Genomic DNA, 19,877 nt, shown 5'->3' with positions numbered 1-19,877 from the left:
AGTTAAATATGCATGAAATTAAAGGTACATTTTTAATATCATCTTTAAAGAAAATCCTCCAAATACCTCCCCCCAAGAAAACACCACACCATTACTTAGGATTATCTATTTATTTATTTCAGTTAAAACAAACATACAATGTTTCATTGAAACTGTGCTGTTGGCCAATAGTCTAGCCAACAACTGCAGCTGTACTGCTGGCCTCTACCAATACGGTGGGTATTTACATATGTACACAGATGTACCGCAGGACGCCCGAATTTGGCAGCCTAACAAATAGGTTAGATCGCAAAGGTTGTTAACTTGCTGCATTGAGGAAATCGTAACATCCATGGTAAATCTTAGAGGAAAAGTATACACGAACCTGAACAATGCTTTCTATGGACCCAAGTGATTCCTGTGTTTATTGCAACATATACATTTGTAGTAAATACAGTCTTAGTGTTTTATTACACACCTTTGGTGTAACACACTTCTTCCATTTCTGTAAGCATTATACTTTGTTGTAAAAGGCTCTTTCCTTTGACAGTTGTTATACAGATGTACAACATGAACAACTCCTTGAAATGATGTTACAATCAGTAATGAGAGAGGAATATATACATAAATCCTGGATTCCAAAGCTACATTATATACATTATACTTACAGTATATACACACATACAATTTAATTTATGTACATAGACTATCATAAATATTGAAAAATAGGTTTAGTTTTAATGGATTAATGTTTTATAAATAACATGTTACATTTATGACTGAAATATCATGGAAGACAGTAATGTCTAACTGAGGTGACAAAACAGTGGTTTAATACTGAAGCTGCTCTTTTAGGTGGTTTGTAATGTATGTAACTTTAAACAGACAGGTTTGGAAAAAATAATAATTAAAAAAATCATACATTGGAAATCAACCCAGCCAAGTGGAACTCAACTGCTGCAGGTGGAGAGTCAGTTATCAAATAATATGACACACAATGTATAATCTGGAAATTGCTACATTCAGAAAATTAATGACATGTACAATACCTTATGAGGTGTCATCACAAAAATCTTCCTCCTTTCTGGTTGTTGAGAAGGACTTTGTAGTAGCTTCTCATTTACAACTCCTTCCTTTTCTATGGTTACTGTGAGAAAGGAGGCTATTTCTCACTCTCTCTCCTCCTTTTTGAATGCTAGCAAGGGAAACACTTCATCCCTTATGTGCTACAAATTGCTCAAAGGCAGACAACATTTTAATCCTCTCCCACCTTTGCACATTTGTGGAGGAAGAAGAAAAGCTGCCAAAGTACTGAGGAGGCATGTGCTCAGCACTTCTGTGGAGATCAGGTAACACGGGATAGTTAGCCATGGATGTACAGTACCTGAGGCAGAGAAGTACCTAAGGAGTGTTAGTCAGTGCTGACTCCAGGATTGTTAATTGCCAGTTGAGTACCACCGAACTAATAATACAAATAACACATGAGAAATCTAACTTCTCATTACAGTTTTACACTATAGACTTAAGTGACCAGTACTTACAGTCATGCAGAAGTATCAATACAAAATACCTGCAGTTGTTTTTCATAGATTTTAAATGGCTGGGCAGAGATTGACATTATTTGCCAAACACTATTGTTTAGGTTTGTTTAATTAATTCTATAAGAGCAAAAAAGTCTCAGGCACTGTTTAATCAATGGATTACAGGCCCTTAGTTATTCCCTCTGACACAAAGACTGAGCAGACCTTTGTAAATAATTTTTTAAAACATTGTGTCAGATGAAGATAGTTGACCACATTGCCATGATTATTTCATTAATAATCTCTCTCTAGGCTTTTGTACCCAATATTGCTGTGTTTGAGAACCTCTTATAAGCCAAGTATGCTGTTATACAAGTGTTATCTCTCTTCAACCTGGGATAAGAATGAAAGAGTAAACATGCACTAGAAACAAAATAGCTCATCACAACCATACAGCACCTGTTTCGTCAGCTAAGGCTCATAAGAAACCTATCTACCTCTGAAGCAAACAAGTATGAGATGACTATCCAGCCTATGAGGTTATCTTTAATACTACTATACAGTATAAATTGGAAGAGGAATCCCAGTTATGTGTGTGAAGAGAGTTTGTACCAAGCATGAAATATTGGTGCAGTTATTTTGTGGATTTGACTCAGAAACAGAATAGTCAAGTAATTCAAAATCCAATAATGGATGAGGAATTTGAGAAATACTGTACAGTTTTTGAATATTATACAAGTAGTAGACTAATTTAGGACCTTTTTGTTTTCCTACAGTGTTTCAAGATATATTGGACAGAAAAAACCCTAACGGACATTACATTGCTACAACTGAAAATGGACCTTATTAATCGAGGGAATTTGAGGAGGGAGTTTTGTATTAATGGCATCCTATGCTCCAGTGCCATTCAGTTTATATCTACAATAGGAAAAAAAAAAAACACCAACAAAAAAAGCAAAAATCCCAAACCCTGTTTTACTCAATTGCACTACTGAGTACCTCAAGAAGGGAAACGCCAATGCCATCTTTACAATTTTTAGATTACCTAAGCTTTTCTCAAATGTACCCATTTCTAAAAGGTGGGGGTTTTTAAAGCTTGCAAATTAGGGTTTCCACACCATTTTTGGGTAATAAGGTAACTGTAGTTACTTAAGTAAGCTGACAAATGACTTTTAGGATTATTTTCACTCTAATTTGAACTAGGTAAATTTCATGGGAAGCATTTATTATCAGAGAGTTTTGACCTGTTTTGGTCAAAACAGGTCAGAAGCATTTTAAACCCAAAATTTCTTCTTATTATGCCCCTACAGAATCATAAAATATACTGAATTGCAAGAGACCCATCAGGATCACTGAGTCCAACTCCTTGCCCTGCACAAGACAGCCCAAGAATCACACCATGTGTCCAATAGCATTGTCCAAATGCTTCTTGAACTCTGTCAGGCTGGGTGCTCTGACCACTTCCCTGGGGAGCCTGTTCCAGTGCTCAACCACCTTCTAGGTGAAAAACCTTTTCCCGATATCCAATCTAAACTTCCCCTGACTCAGCTTCATGCTGTATCCTCGAGTCCTGTCATTGGTCATGAGAGTGAAGAGATCGAGAAAGTCAAACTATATTTAATAATTTAATTTAGGACACTGATTAAATATTCTTAATGAGCTTTTCTATGTTATTCTTTCCTTCTTTTTAGAAAAGTGTTTCTTACAGTCAAAATAGTGCTTTTGAGGTCCATAAGAATTTTTGGTACAAAAAATAAGTGTTTCTCTCTCTCTCTCTCTCTCTCTCTCTCATTGGTTATTTAAACACTTTGCTTTAAATTAAAGAGTTCTTTCTCACATCAAATGGTTCCATTAGGCACATTCAAGTAAAATAACAAAATATCCAAGTAACAATGACGAAAGCCAAACATGGCTTGATAAAAGTCTACAGAGAGTTCTGTCCATTCTCTGGAATGGAATAAAGTTGTCACTTCTGTCAGCCAGACACTCACAAAGTTTGATGTTAATATCCACTTCCATCATGCAGAATAGTTTCTTAAAGACAGAGTTCAGATATTCTACAGTCAGAAGAACCATCAACAAAGAATCTGCCTTTCAAAGGAAGCTGAGTAGCTCATTTTCGGTCTCAGGAGGTATCTGAGTGAACACTGGCATCTGAAGTGGAGTGCTAGAGATTAAACCAGGGCAGTTAATGGCCATCAGATGTAACATTCTGGGTCCAGTCTAGAACAATCAGTGTCATACACCCAGTCATCACAATTATTCCACTTAGAAAGAAGAATGAAGCCTGAAAAAAAGAAAACATAAAAGAAGTACTTCAGATTCTGCTATGATACTGTTGGTTAAGCCATGATATACACATATAAAGTCATGCCTATATATTAACAAAAATGCCATTGCTCATGAAGGACAAAGAGACAAGAGATCAAGTCAATGATAAGGAGTTACCTTTCTCATACCTGGGGTCGTTTTTCAAATCAAAAAGTACTTTTTTTTTTTCAATATAGCAGACCTCACCCTCAACTAAGGAAAGTTAATGTAACTGCTGATACCAGCCAGGCTATGCCACTGTGCTGACTTAACTCAGAATGTCTAAGATTTGATTCTGAGTCAGTATGTCTACGATCAGTAAGAGCACCAAGAACAGTCGGGATAAACTAAAAAGAGGTCAGCTTTTATGGGTTAAATGACATACATAAGTCTTAAAAGACTATTTAAAGATTGTTAAGCCTTTTTTAGTATAGCTGTTAAGGGTATTCTGTTGAAATCTGGTTCTTATCAGCAACGGAATGACCCAACTATTGTTGAGACTGGGGGCCAAGGGCTGAGAGAAGTCACTGAAGTGAACTGAGCCTTGTGATGGCCAGCCCCTCAGCTTCTTAATTCCTATGCAGCTCCCACATTTTAAATTAAGATAACATTAAATACCAATTTACTGACTACCTTTACCAGAACTTTGAAATTCTTAAATCATGAAGCAGAAAATCAATTTTTTTTCTCTGAATTAGTCAACAAGTGTAATTACATATCTGTCTATACATACCCCAATCTTTTGCACTGATTTCATTGGTTCCTTCTTCACTAATTTGATATAGAAGGCAGAAGGAAGTATAAAGATCAGCATGGCAGCTGCAGAAGCACCTGTATAGAAAAAGCACAGAAAGAAATATTCATAAACAGGTAAACATACTTAAATTACATAGAAATTGCCTTTTCTAAAATGCGAAAGACTGCTTGAACTGACAAGGGAATGCTTACCAATGAATCCAAAGATGTCTCGAATAGTAGGGACAAAGATAACAAGCACATTGGTAAATGCCAGAAGAGCAATTGTAATGGAACAATGACGCCACCATTTGAACTCCTTCCCTGCCCACAACAGCTGCGTAATGGAACTGCGGATCTTTTGAAGGGGGAGGAAAAAAAAAAAAAAGACAGTTTAGTCTTTATTGTGGAAGACAGTGACTGTCACCTGAGTTAGACCTTCCTTCTAAAAGTATTTTAATGTTATTTTCCTGAACACTTCATATTTTAATAGAACTCAAAATATGAAAGAATTTTTTTTTTTTAGATATTTACTTTCTGCACTTGAGAGGCAGCTCTATGTTTCTGGGTTTTTTTCCTCTTTTCAGTGATTTAGATTTTCAAAGCGCAGTCAGTAGCGGAAAAAAAACCCAAAGAAAAACACCTGTCTTGAATAAAAATAAATTCCAGGGAATTTTGTAACATCTATGGATGCTGCTCAACAATACACACCTAAATGGTCTGATTGTGTCCACAATGTATGTACAAAAACACGCTGACTTTTGTAAGCTGATAACACAACAGTGTAAATACTCTATATAAAGGGCCAATCTGTTTCATTTTCCCAGTTGACTTAATCATACCAGGAAAACAATATAACTGAATGTATTTGTACCTGCTGCTTCGTAAATGTTGCATATTTATTTAAATTAACAGTATAGCTATATTTCATCAAGCTTATTGGAATGAATTTCTGTTTTCAGTTAAGAGAAAAACTCTCTAAACTAATAAACAGGAGTTCCCAAATCAGTAAATGACTGTAGGAGTACAGGGGATGAAAATAAAAACTGGTAGTAAGACATAAAAGAAAAAAATTACGTACCGGGAAAATAACTACAGGTACAGTGAGGGTTACAGCCATAAGAACAGCGAGACGCACAATAAGAAGGAGAACATCAGCACCCAGATAAGCAGAGTAGGTATGAAGCAGTTCTGGTTCGACTTTTCCTATAAAGAAAATAGTATTTTAATTAGATGTAGTTGATATACTTTTCAAACAACTGCTTCTGCTCTAAATTCTAAGCAAATTTTACAGTCACATCAATATGAATTGAAAGCCTTAAGAGCTCCTGTAAGCATGTCTCCATTTTACACAGGGAAGACTTGGAGGCATGGAATCTGTTTTAATCCAGTTTTAATCCTGTGTCTCGGACCTAAGTCTACCACTGATCTCCTTTTGGGTGTGCCCTTACAGAAGCACTAAAAACACCCCCAACAAACAGTGTGTACTTAGAACAAGAAAGCATTTACTATGGGTTCTATCTCTAAAATAATACTGTGGTTTTGCAGAACATAAGTAATTTAACAGAAAGCAGAGTAGGCAATATTCACCATAAAATGTCAGGTATCCAAAGAGAGCAGCCAATAAATACATGAGGAACATGGCAAAAAAAGATACATAGGATACATTCATCATTCTTTTACGGCTTCGGCTGTAAGGAAAAGAAACATTGTTAGTTGTGAGAACATACTGTTTCATACTACTTTGTTTGTTTAGTGGAATTATAGATATATCTCTAACATTTACCTTTTCAGTTCTTCATAAATAGGAAGAATTGCAGGATGGCAGACAAAAGAAAATGTTAGGATTGGGACAGCATAGACAGTCTGAAAAAAAAGTATATTTTGTAAGTATCTCAACAGACACTAAAAAATTAAGTTTAGAAATAATCATTTGTAGATTCTTCAGTTTTGACTTAGGCATTAGTTTATTTTTTGAAGAAAACTAGCTATTCTTTACACCAGAAACTTTAGAATAAATTAAAACAAGTTTGTGTTTTCTTAAACCCAGACCCTGAGGACCAAATCATCTCAAATGTCACTGAAGTCCATGCTGATCTGACTGCATCTGCATTCAAAATTATGTTCTGTAACTCACAGGCTTAAGCCACTACAGCCTGCTCTTGGTATTAGGTATTACACATACTTCTCCATGTGTGGACATTCACCACTGCAATTGGGAGCATTCATGACTCAAGAATTTGTGACTGGGAACAAGTCTATCCCAAACCCTGGCAAACACTTCCTATTTGCATGCTTTTACAATTTTATTTCCTTCATCTTCTTCTGCAATCAACTTTTTAAAATGCTTCACTAGCTTACTCGACCAAGGTTGAGAAATGCCGTGCTGAAGAATGAAAGATGTATTTTTTGCCACTCAAACAGGCACATCAAGCTCTGCTAATTTCTCTCTATTTGGAATGTGGAAACACCCAGTCCACATGAGGTAAACAGTGCCCAAGTCTACTGGAACAGAAAGTCTTAACACATCCCAAGTTTAGAACTGGGCAAATACTTGAAAGAAAAATGACCTAATTTATCTGCTATGTATTCAGTCTCAGTTATTTTCAACAGAGCGTTTGATTTCAGTCAGTTACCTGTGAATTGAAGATGAAATATTTTGGCTTGCACATATCATTTGTTATGTTTTCATTTACCAAAGGTGCTAGTGTTCCATTTAATAATGTCGCATTCATAATGTCACTGTCCATAGGACAAGGAATCTGAAACATCTTCCAAATTACCTAGAAATAAAGCCATGCATTTATTATTACTTTGACTAATGCAAGATGTGAAAATTTTCAGAAACTGTGTTTAGTTTCACTTTGAAACACAGTTTTACAGGCACTGGATCTCAACAAGATTATACTTACAACAATCAGAAAGAAGACCATGCAAAGTAAGGAAAAGCCACTGGTATAGCCCAAATACCCTGTGACCAAGAAAGATAAAAAAAAAAACTAAGGTACAATAAACAGAAACACCATTCAAGTCAAAACATCATGACAAAATATATTCTATCAGTGATAGTTTTAGATTGTGATTTTCTTAGCGTTACACACAGAACTACTTAATTATTCATTGACTTTCCACTAATCTCAACCCAGATCTGAAAATTCTGAAAGACATATTAGGGTCTGTACATACAGTGAGTCTGTAGTATTAAACTTTTTAACTTATAAGAAAAAAACCCACAGCAACAACTATATGAATTGTTTATTGTATAAGAAGAATGATTATACAGTTAATTCTTATAGCACGTGCTACTAGATACCTTAGCCTTTTCCCTTCTGTTTTCATTGATTTACTTAATTTCTAGAAATAGTAACTTGATAAATAAATTTGAGACACTCGATTATTAAGGTTCTACTACAAGATTCTCTGTACAAATAAGTGTGTTAACTGAATTATTCACATATATAACTGAATTACAGCCATTTCAGAGAAAGCATCTGGTATGAATATTCTGCTGATGCTTGGGATCCAAAATGAAAAGACACTGCAAAGACAATTTAACTACCCAGGGTCATCCCTATTCTTTGGAGACTCTTATAGGACAGCTAATAACAATATTATATTATTTCACTATTGACCAAATGAGGTTAAACTTTGTAATAAGAACAGAAAGTTACTGCTGACCTTGTTCTAAAGCCACCTATTTACTGTTCTTTCATTTTCCAAAAACGTATCTGTAATTTAGGATACTTGTATTGATTAATTTTTTCTTTTTTTCAAGTAGACTGATAGCAATTACTTATACACTAATTAGTCCCAAGAAACGAGTTTGGAAACAGTTGTTCTTCACATAGCATGAAGACTCAAACATTGCATCAATCCACTTCCCCACGGTATTTTCAATGTTTTTTTAATTTTCATTGCGCTCTCCTGCTTACCTAAATTTTTCAGTAAGGACAGGGGAAGAATGAGGATGACAGACACCAGCAGCACTAAATAGTCACCATTGAGATACCATTCTCTGTAGAAAAAAAAATAATATTTTTAAGTAATCAAGTATTTAAAAATTACATTTTCAGTTTAGTCTTCACTCATCTTCTATAACATATGGCTCCTTAAAAATATGCACTACCTGATGTCACAAAGGATTAGTGTTCAATTTCTTTTATGGGCCTAATGCTCTACAATAGCTTCTTATCTCACCCCAAACCTGCATTGTGCCTTTCCTTTAGTGTCCTTTTATAAAAATAATATGTATCTGGAAGTCAGAAGACAGAAAATTAAATGACTAGTTAGAAAAAAAGTCAACTGGGATCAATCATGGAAAAAACAGTAATTTTCTTTAAGTGTTGTCTCCCAACTCTCCAGATGTATTAGAATATTGCAGAGCCCCAACAAGGTTTCCACTTTAAATGGAAATAAAATTCTGTTGGGTGCCCTGCGGGAGTTAAAGAAAAACAGGTGAGGGCTGAAGGTAAGGCAGTAGCTCAAGCCCACTGGCTGAGAAAACTCCAACAAGCACTGGGAGTCTCTTGGAGGCACATTTAGTCCCTTTCAGTAGGGAAAGCATGGTAAGAACCTCAGAATTTTTTTCCTTTGGAACATTTTTGCCACTTATTCCATAAGAAGCAGCAGCTATTTTTTGACAAAACATTTTGGAGCATTAGGAGATTAACATATTTTTTGAAACACAGAAAAACAAAGTTCTACAGGGTCATCCTATACGCTTTAAGCAATTAAAGTAATATTAAGCATTTATTCCCAAATATTAATATTTTACATCCTGTTATGGTGTCATCTAACAGTATTTATTTTAAAATGAAACGTATACTATTGAGTTAAAAGAAAAATTATTTAATTGGAAATTTGTAAATGCAAACATAATTGCTGAGATATAACCTTTTATATGGTAGTGGAAATACGAAATAATTAACTGACTTGCTCTGGATTAATGATGTAAATGCAAAAACAATTTGGTCATCTCTTTACTCAGTTTTATCTGGGATAACTAGATGTAGGAAGGACTTTTTTAGAAACTTCAAATGTATAGGACATTAACATCATACACTTTTTTTTAAATGTAGTAATCTTGTGGTAAATTTAAAAGAAATCACAGCACAGAGACTTTGCATTTGAATGTGAATGTCATAAGAATGCGCACTGTTATTGTGCATACCTCATAAAGAGGCTATCAGGACTTTCAGATCAAGGACTTCAAAGATTTTCTGTGTTAAAGAGTAAGAATGCGATTGTGCAACTTTAAATACAGCTAAGTATTTTAAAAGTTGCTAAACAAATTTTAATAATGGAGCTAGTATCTATGATATTGTCTCAGAATTTTCAGATCTTTTACAGTAAGCATTATTTTGGGACATTTAAACAGGTAAGTGCTTACATTTTAGGCACCAGGCTGCCAGAGTGGAATCCATGCCAATGGTAGCCACCCAGACTCCCCTAAGCAATGCATGGAGAGAGTCAGTTAAACGGGGTTCACAATTGCCAGAGCACTGAGAAAATATTTACTTTCAATCTGTGTACAGCTACCTAGTGCCAGCCAACAAGAAAACATTTAAAATACAGATCTTGATTTCTTAATTTTCTCTGCCAGATTTGCAAAGCAGCAGCTGTATCCAGTGAGATTCACAGCCTTTAACTTTCCTTCTTGAACAATTTTGAATTCTTTACTGAAGATGGGACAGTTAAAAATATTTGCCTCCAAGCCCCCTTCTAAGTACTGGTTACTCCAGGGACTTTCTTAAGAATTAAAAAATAAGGACTTGAATTCAGCCAAAGGAGAGAAATGAACCTTCCCAGCAAAGAATTTGTAAATATAACACTACTAAGTAGATGGGGTAGGTGCAGCATTCGAGTACATTAAAAAAAAAAAAAAAAAAAAAAAAAAAAGATGGCTAGCGTTGTTATAACAGTATCTATCAGCAAGATGTACGAACACCACCAAATGGCTTGAACACCCCTTGGGGAACACAGGCAGAAAAATGCCTACCTTCTGAACTCAGGCTTAGGTGTAAGTTGGAGTCTTGAGCTGCTCAGCCCTCTCAAGACTGGGACACTTCAGGACAAGGCACAGAAGTACAACTCTGAAGAGTGAGATTTATAGCACTTAACTCTATCCATCTGAACTCAGGCATCTTGTTTTTACACACCCTCTCAATACAGAGTGATATGATTAACTGTTCTGTGGAGATGCCCAAAACACGTGTCTAAGACAGGTGCGCTGAACTGACCACTACAGAGGATCACCCTTCTCCACTGATTATACAATGACCAGAGTAATGATGAGCTCAAAATCTAACTTTCAGAGGGTATGGTTAGATAACATTAACCTTATCTGAGGCACCTATATTTAAAGCCAAGGATGAAAGCCACTCTGGAGTTAAGGTGTCTCCAGGGCTAGATGGCAAGGCATCCACCAGTTTAGTCTTGGGCATGGAAACTCTGGTTTAGGTCCCAGATTTAGTCCCCCTATCTTTTTGAGAACTTTTTTGTTGCTTAAGACATTCATTGCAAACTGCACCTTAATCTTATATTTAAACACTTCCCAAAATATTAACACTAGAAAACCAAATTAATCAGACCAAACCAGTTAGATGCAGTAAGAAAAAAAACAACAAAACAAAACCAAAACAAAAAAGCCAACCATAACCACATTTATCTTTCCTTAGAGTATGTACTGACTGGTACATACATTAACACTTACCTGATATTCTTTAGAGAACAGCTTTCTGTAATATGATGCGATACCTGTATTTTTCTACCCTTTTCCCAGGTCAGGCTGGATCTAAATGAAGTGATGCACTCAGGGGAAGGGAAAACTTACTGTATCTCTGTCTGAGTAAGAAGCTACCCTACGGTGTACCGAACGTGGTCTTCATATAAAAATATATACAGTCTCCGTATTTGTTTCTCCTAATAGTTTCTCTGATGAGGAGTTCTAACACCTACCCTGTAGTCTCTTCGATGTTCATAAATGTCTTGATGACCAATGGTAACTCATATTTCACTATGAAGAGGTAGCTTGACATAGCTGTAGGTGAATAACATCATAGATCATTACAAATATAGAATATGCCACACGATGCAAGAATCACATAACATGTTTCATAACTTCACTTGAACACAAGTGGTTAATGAACACATGTTGCGTGAAAGTAAGTCTCCACGAATAAGTAGGGAACAATTACTATTGACAGTACAGACATTTTAAGATCTTGTCCTCACCTCCAATGTTCTGCATTGTAATTGATCCAGAAGCAGCAAGTTTTCCAGCCATACCAAAAGCCTTCATTCCCAACTGTTCATACAATAAAGATCCTAAAAGAAAACAGAATATTCCATTGGAAGGATGTGTTTCACCAAGATACCATATGAAACAAATACCATGCCTGTAATATAGTAATTTGCCATACCTCCTTCATTGGCAGTCTTCAAAAGAAGATGCACTGAATACAAAGAAAATATTGAGACAAACAGCAGGAGTATCCTGGGGAGAGAAAAACATGCAAATTTGTAATAGACATAAATGACTTATTGTAGCCCTATTAAATAAAGATGTATCAAACGTAAGCATTATTCGTATTAAAATATTACCTTGGAAAAAAATGTAAATTCTAAGGTCAGCTAAAAGCACTTTGAAAACCTAATTAATGCCTCATTTAGAAAGGATTTTATACTAAATTGCATTTCAGAAGCATACAAAGAAATTCTAGGCAAGATTAAACAATGCCTCTATTTAGTGTAAAGTGGCATTAGCATCGCCAAGCTGTCAGGCTATTATAATTGGCTACATTTGATATAAATAACAAAGTATCAATGGGAATGGTGGTTGGGGGGGGTTGTATCCTTGTAAGACACTGTATTTCTCCTGTCCTCCTATCCTTGTTCAACAGTGTGTCATGCACCCATTGAATACAGTTGTGACTAACTGCAAGTGAAGATTATCTCTTGTTCTTAAAAGAAATCAGCTTTTCAGCTTAAACCTATTTTATGTCTTTTTTAATGTAAAGATGAAACTGCAAAAGCCTTAAAGAATTGACTGAAAATTCAGACACATTGAGAGCTGTGTTTTCAAATGGAAATATGTATCTACTGTCACTAAAAAAAAAAATAAAAATTAAAAATTCTTTCCTCAAAAGTTAACTCTTCAGGTGTGCTTACATGGGAATTGCTAGTGGCTTGTTTATCTTTCCCACAGCTTTTACAGGCAATGCATGTTATTTCCAGAAGCATGTGTGAATCACCTAAAAGGCAGCTCTCTCAACAATTCTCTCCCTCAACAAATGCACCTTCTGGAGTGGCACGCTAGGGGGGACTTCTCAGCTGCTGAAGAACACAGTGGAAAATTACAATACATTCAAAAAACCCTCTGGTCCTTCTTATACCAGTACAAGCATTCTGCTTTACAGGAAACCTAAGAACCAGCATATCTGCTTAAAAATGGCAAGCTGCATTTAGTGCTCCCAGAATACCCTTTACATTTCCTTTTGTGACATTTTTAATGTTGGTGAAATTAGTAAATGCAGCACAAAGAACCAGAAACCAGAAGATGTGAGAAAAACTTCGCAGATCTGTACAGGGGATTCAGGAAACTTGTCTTATGGTGCTAATTCAAGACCAACACATGCACACAAATAAACCTATTTTTGACAGATAGAGGTTAACTAGGATTTTACTCAGCCATCAACTAGGAACAGCACAGCTGAGATGTGCTGTTACTTTATGTTACTTTAATGTACTTTTACATTACTTCAAAACAGCAGAGATCCTGGACCCCTCAGTCCTAACCTGGAATGGCTGCCTACAGTGTTGACAAGATCAGTCAGCAAATTCATCCTGAAGCTCACTCTGATTCTGGCTTCCAGACCATACTATTTATTTATTTAGTGCTGACACAAGTGACAAGTCACAGCACTGACACAAGTGATTCCACAGTCTTCGAAGAATTTACCGCCGTAATCAACTGCATCTGGATCTGAATCTATAACCTAGTTATTAAAGCATGCCTGTAATGCCCTCACTGTCATCATAAATCCTCAGTATAATCAGTGATTAACTGCTTTCCTGCCTCAGGACTATACAAACTATACTAATTTTTAAAAGGTAACAAGGTAGTTTGTCTTTGAAACAGTGCTAATGTAAGTAAATCTCAATGCAGTACCTGGACATGAAAGGCAACTGACGTCAGCACTCAATTGCTAAATTGACAGTTTTGAACATTTTTTGTGTAGAAAAAAAGGACCCATCAAGTCTGTTCAAATACCTTAAATTCTCTTTTTTCCTCTCCTCAGAGACATTCTAATGTGCATTATGCTGATTACATGTGCTGTAGAACATCTTGAGAGCATGAAACTGATATGTTGAAATATAGAGTATCTATCTCTTCTGAATTCATGCTAAGTTGTTCATTCAGTTTATCATCATCTAAGTAAGTGAAAATCTTAGTAAAAGATCAACAAATCACCATATACTTTAAATAAAACCTTTCATATCAGAACTTTATACCTTAGTATACCTTAGTTTCCTCAGAAAATTTGAATCCCACCCTGATACACTCTGAAACATCTGGAAGTAAATCTAAGCTACTTTCTAGAAATCTGGCAACAGAGTCAGACAAATTTCGAACTAAACATTATTCTTCACATGTTCTTCAACATTCAGCACATTTATCCATTTCCAGGATAAAAGCACGAAGTTCCTTTAAACATATCCATGGATACTCATTTGCAGCCAAACCGCTGATGTTACATGTCATGTGTGCTGAACTGCCTTCGATACACGAAAAATGTAGTTTCCCAAGATGACTGAAAGCACTGTACATAATTTGTACAGTTTTCTCATGTAATTTCCAACTACATTACTACAGTCTATCTTACACCTGAAAGCTTTTGCCAATGTAGATGTATCAATAAAGATATGATGGTTATTCCACATTCCTCCCTGGCAGGCAGACAGCAATTTTTTGGTGTAACTGAAACCAGTTCCCTGAATTGAGTAAAAGCACAGCAATAAAAAGGATTTCTTTATTGGTGTAAGTACATTGTAAGTCTGTAGGCACAATGATACCGGTTGAGAAGAAGGATATTACGTCCCTGACTGGGACTTGGATAACAGAACTTTCAAGGGAATTCTATCAGTTTTTCATGAAAAAACTACAACTAGGTAAAAGTACTGTAAAATATTTCTGTGGGTTGCAGAACTTGCAATGAAGCTGTTTAATTTTTGCAAATCCTTCTGAATGTATCACAGTCTTTAAAACAAGCCATAAATCCTAAAATGCAATTCTGCACCTATGGAAACGATTGGATGTTTTCTAGAGCTCATATTCTTACACCAAGTATTTTTCCATTAGGAATTACACAGCAGAAAGATTTTTTTTTTTTTGATGAACCAAAAGATACTTACACAAAAAGAGCAATTCCAGTGTTAGCCATGGCAAAAGAAAGACCAAGGATGCCACTACCCACAATAGCATTGCTCAGATTAAATACTGACATTCCAAAGGAAGTAGTACCCGGATGCTGAGAAAAGGGAGACAGGTAATCATTAATAGAAAGTTATTACTCATCTCAGAATTAAAACAAATATAATTTTGGCAATACATTTCTGTTTATTTATTTGAAACGTCATTGCTTATATACTTACATACTGAGTTTCATATTTCTTCTTTCCAAGATTGGAGTCGAGCAAGAAATTTTGATTTTCTGGATCAATATCTGCATAGTGGCTGCAAAACAACATTGCATCGTTAGTGACTGTCACGGGCAACTGGCATATTCACTTCCCATTCAGCGCTTCCAATACATTTCAAAGGAAACAAGCAAACTGACGAACAGCCCCAAAAGAACCACCCCACCTGCCGCTCTGTCAGCGCACGGAGCGCCGCGCCCGTCTCCGCCCGCAGTCATTCCCGTGTTTCCGTGTGCCGACGAACACGGGGCACCCCCGGGTGCCCGCCTGGGTGCCGCCCGTGGTCGGCGCCGCGGAGCCCGCTCACCTCTTCATGGCGGCCGGCTTGGTGGGGTACGGGTAGCTGAAGTCGTTGCTGTTGGAGCTGTAGCTGGAGCTGTCCTCGTCGGGGGAGATGTTGAACTTGCCCATCTCGGCGCTGCTCATGCTGGCGGGGCCGCTCTTTTGTCCTTGCCGGCGGGACTCGCCGCGCCTGCGGAGGGGGCGGGAGGCGACGTCAGTGCCGCAGCGGGCGCGCGCCCGTCACGTGGCCGCGCGGCCCCCGCCCGCCGCCGAGTGGAAAAGTACCAGGCGCGCGGGGCGGGGGGCGCGCGGACAAAGGTGAGAGCGCGCGGGGCGGGGGCGGCGCGGCCGGAGCGCGCTGGGACCGCCCGGGCAGCGGCACCGCCGCGCCGCGCTGTCCTCCTGCCCTCCCCGGCACCCCCGCCTCCCCGCCCCGATAGCGGAGCGCAGACTGATGCAACACCGGCGGGTGATTGTCACAGAGGCTGCCGGAGCCTCCCGCCCCGCGGCTGTCCCTGTGTTTACCTCCCTCCTCCCCGCGGCGACACCGCGCATCCCGGCGTTTTCAATGGAAAAACGCAAATCGGTCGCGGGACTGCGTCGCGCCGCAGTCGCTCTGCGGGTTTGCCACCTTTCCGGGATGCAGCGGCAGCGCGTCCCTATACTCGTCCCGGCGGAGCCCAGCGGGGTCTCGGCGACAAGCCGGGGCGCTGCCGCCGTACAAGGCGCGAAGGACGAGCCGCGCTCCGTCTGGAAAGTCCCCCCGTTCCTCCTGGCGGCCCGGTAACAGCCGGCCCCTGCCGTACCTTCTGCGCAAGAGCTTGAAAGCGAGTTTTTTCTCCCGAAGCCTCGAAATAAGGAGATGCTCCTCTCTCTGCTGCTGCTTCTTGCAAGGGAAAAAAAGCCCTTAACTATAAAACGTCAGCGAAAACAAACCCTAAATAAACAAAGGTAGAAAAAAATCACGTAAAAAACCCCAGCGGTATCAAAGGGAAAGAAAATATTGCGTCCGTGGGGCTCCGACGTCTCTCACGATCTGACGGCCCCCTCGGGGCGCCGCCGCTCTTCACGCAGGAATGTGGGCGTGTCATCCGAGGGGCGCGGCGTCCGCCCGCCGCCGCACCGCCCCCGCCCTGCCCGACTGACCCCCTGCCACCGCCCGGGCAGGGACTGGGGGGGCATCCGCGGTGGGGGGGGGCGCCTCCGACTGAGGGGTGGGAGCCGGTCGCCGGTGTGTGCCCGGCGGGGGTCGGGAGCGGGGTCGTAGCACATATGAGCCGCGCAGCTCTCCCGTGTTTACACTGGGGGCACTGGTTTACACGGCGGAGACAGGACGCTGCGGTGCTTGTCAAGAGCGCCCTGCCTGAGAGGTGCTTCCACCGGCCCGGTGCAGCATCCGCAGCGCTACTGCAGCACCGGGTGGGTACCGGCTTCACCCAGGGCTGCCTCTCCGTTTCCACCCCGCGCCTGCCTCTGGCGCGCTGCCGAGCTCCGGCGCTGGCGTTTCCCAGTGGCTGGGTGCGTGGCAGGAGACGAGGTGCTACCGACCCATCATAGTTCCTCGCTGCAGTCACTCCCTATTTTTAACACATGAGCAAGCAGCGGTGCATGTGCAAGCCTAGACCCCGGTGGCAGCCGACAGGCTTCCCGAACGTTTCCTCCGGGAATGACAGCCTCCCCCTGGTGATACGATTTACGGTACACCCCACTGTAAGGAAGAGAGGGGGTAACAACATCCTGCTTCCTCTTCCTCAGGTAACCGCTCCAGAAAACTTGGAGGGCTTTGCTACTTGGTCCTCCGTGGAAGTGGGCGGCGGCTCTTTACTGTCCGCCCCAGCCTCTCACACACACGCTGCAAGGCCACAGCTCCGGAGGAGTCTCGGCGCGGGTAGTGGGGGCCCATTTGGCTGCTGTCTCTAGAGGAGCCAGGAGTTGCAAGGCAGCCTCTGCCCTCCCCAGCTGCTGACCCCCCGGCAGCAACGCGCTCCCACGCCAATCTGGTGCTGCCAGCCTCGAGCGTGTAGGATGCTCAGCCACTGAGTTGTTTGGCCCCTCTAGGTTATCGCCCTCCCTCCCTCCTTCGCTGCGAGAGCACGTGGAAGTTGCGTGCGGCGCTTCCTGGCTGCTGTCCCGGCGGCGGGGCGGCCGCAGGGACACGGGATCAGCTCAGACCTTCGAGGGGCAGCGAGCCCTCACCACCCCTACCCGCTCCTGGCCCCACTGCAGTGCCTGCGGCTCTGCCGGGGTACGAGGCTGCCCTGGGGTGGGACAAGCGGGACCACCGGTGGCTCTGCCGCGGCCCGAGGCGGCAACACCCGCCCGTAAGAGCCGCAGAACGTTCTGGAGCACCCCCGCCGCCGCTGGGATGGGGGGCGGGCGGTGGAAGCGAGGAAGGGGCGGGGACCGGTGAGGGCACGCGCAGGAGATGCAGAAGCCGAAAATTTTCCATCACTGCAGTGGTACCCCCGCCCCCATCCGGCGCGTCGCGTCATGGTCCCCCCCCCCGCTGCAGCCCGGCGGGGCGGAGCAGGAGCGGGCGGGATATGCTGCGGCGCCTTCCCGCGCAGCCCCGGGGCGCGGAGGGGCGTCGGGGTCGCACCTGCTTCCGCGGTTGTCGGGGTTTGAAATGACCTCGGAGCGCAGCTCGGGGTTTTCTGGGGCTGAGCTGCCTCCCGCTCTGCCCACCTGTCCTCGCAGGGCGTCCGTCTTTGCCCCGTGTGCGGGCGCGGCGGACCACGGCTTGGGGTGCCTGTGACCGTGACGGGTGGTGAAGGCGCCCCAGGAGTGCCAGGACACGGCGTTTTCGACCCTCTGAAAATCCGACTGCACAACGGGCAATTTGCCAAGGCTTCAGCACCCTGACGGGTTAAGGCGAAGGGCTGTGCCGCTACCCTTTCGCAACGCAATCACAGTGATATGTAAATAGCGCTGCTGCGGGGAAGGCAGGGCACGCTCCTTTTCCAAGGGGAACGGTGGCTTTTGCAGTCGGTCCCATTCTCCGGATGTCAGCAGTTCTGTGAAATTACAGTTTACGTGACAGAGGTCAAGGTGACCTGTTTGTTGTGGGTTTTGCCAGTGTAGCAACAACCGGAATGACGTATTCTTAACGTTTTAAGGACTGTATCATCCTTTTCAGGGCGAACACAGAGATTGGGTGCATAGTAAAGCGTCCCACATGCGTCTGATAAATACAGCAACCATCTTCATAGATGTGATGTGGTTCCCGTAGACGGTACAGCTTTTAAAAAAGTTAAAACTAGATTTTTTTAGCAAAATAAAAGTTTTACTCTACAAGTGCTTGATTTTTTTTTTCTAGAACTGTCCTCATTTTATATGGAAAAAGATGATGAGGCTTTGTTCATCGTTTATGAGAAGAAAAATTGGTGAAATGCATTCAGGAAGAAAAATTGCTATTTTTCTAATGGCCCCATTATTGGAAGGTTCACTCTGCAACATGCTAGTGCAATCTGCACTGCTCCAGAACAGGGAGTCTTTAAAATTTTACCCATGCAGTCTGTTTGCTGGTTCAAATGATCTGCTTTTTCAAGTGGTTTTAAGTAATGCCTCACTGATTGAATTATAATTTTCCTGACTTCGCAACTGCCAAGAATGTCCTTGGCAAAACATACATACAATGTGTTTCGTCCAATTTTGAAATGTATTTTGTAATCGAAATAATAAAAGTTAATATTCATCAGTTCCTCCCACCATAGTTTCAACGATTCATCTGTTTTCATTGTCATGCTTTTCTTTCTTTTTTTAGTGTTCTTGTGTTCTTTTTTCCTTTCCTTTGTTTTCATCCTCCTTATCCCTAAGTCACCCTCATTTTTATACCTTCCATTTGTTTGCTTTTTATTTTGTTCTTTTGTGTGCCTTTACTTTTTGGAAGCTTCCTTGCAAAGTTTGAGCATTTAGGATAGTTAAGAATTAACTTTTTTACTTTTAATCTGGAGATTCTGTTTCTGCTTTATATGCTCATAAGATACCCCAGTACAGTTCTGGACACTAAAGACTGCTAAAGATTATTTTTTTTAATACTGAGAAACAGGTTTCTGTGTTTTCTTTAATACATAGCTGTGGATGATGTCTTGTTCTTAGTCAAGTTTCCCTTGCTGAAAGACTTTCTAATCATTTAGGGGGACTTTATGCTTTCACAAGAAAACAAAACCAGACAAACAAAAAAAAAGTTATACTGTTCTAAGGCTGTCATAAAACTATAAGTTAGTTGTTAGGTGTTGTAAAAATGGAGTTGTGTTCAGTTACACAGGTAGAAATTAACTAGTTTTCAATATATTACATGGGAAGGTAATGGGGTTTTTGTAGCTGCAGAGCTGTCTTCTGAGTGCTTCTAAA

At 40.7% G+C, this 19,877-nt stretch overlaps 1 protein-coding gene across 1 annotated transcript; it reads right to left on the bottom strand.

Moving 5' to 3' along the window:
- Positions 1-95: 95 nt before the first annotated feature.
- Positions 96-16,608, bottom strand: SLC38A2 (solute carrier family 38 member 2). Its single transcript, XM_064655838.1, has 16 exons — positions 16,331-16,608; positions 15,550-15,714; positions 15,198-15,279; positions 14,958-15,073; positions 11,966-12,039; positions 11,778-11,870; positions 11,502-11,583; positions 8,477-8,559; positions 7,457-7,515; positions 7,181-7,327; positions 6,331-6,410; positions 6,135-6,235; positions 5,626-5,750; positions 4,758-4,902; positions 4,543-4,640; positions 96-3,786 (listed from the first exon to the last, which is right to left on the bottom strand). The coding sequence occupies exons 2-16, from the start codon at positions 15,666-15,668 to the stop codon at positions 3,688-3,690; spliced, it is 1,503 nt and encodes a 500-aa protein (XP_064511908.1). The 5' UTR covers positions 15,669-15,714; positions 16,331-16,608; the 3' UTR covers positions 96-3,687.
- Between the last annotated feature and the right edge of the window lie 3,269 nt (positions 16,609-19,877).

This window comes from Pseudopipra pipra, chromosome 5, assembly GCF_036250125.1.
Source record: "Pseudopipra pipra isolate bDixPip1 chromosome 5, bDixPip1.hap1, whole genome shotgun sequence".
In the NCBI taxonomy this organism is placed as follows: Eukaryota; Metazoa; Chordata; class Aves; order Passeriformes; family Pipridae; genus Pseudopipra; species Pseudopipra pipra.
This window is presented reverse-complemented; position numbering and strand designations above follow the sequence as displayed.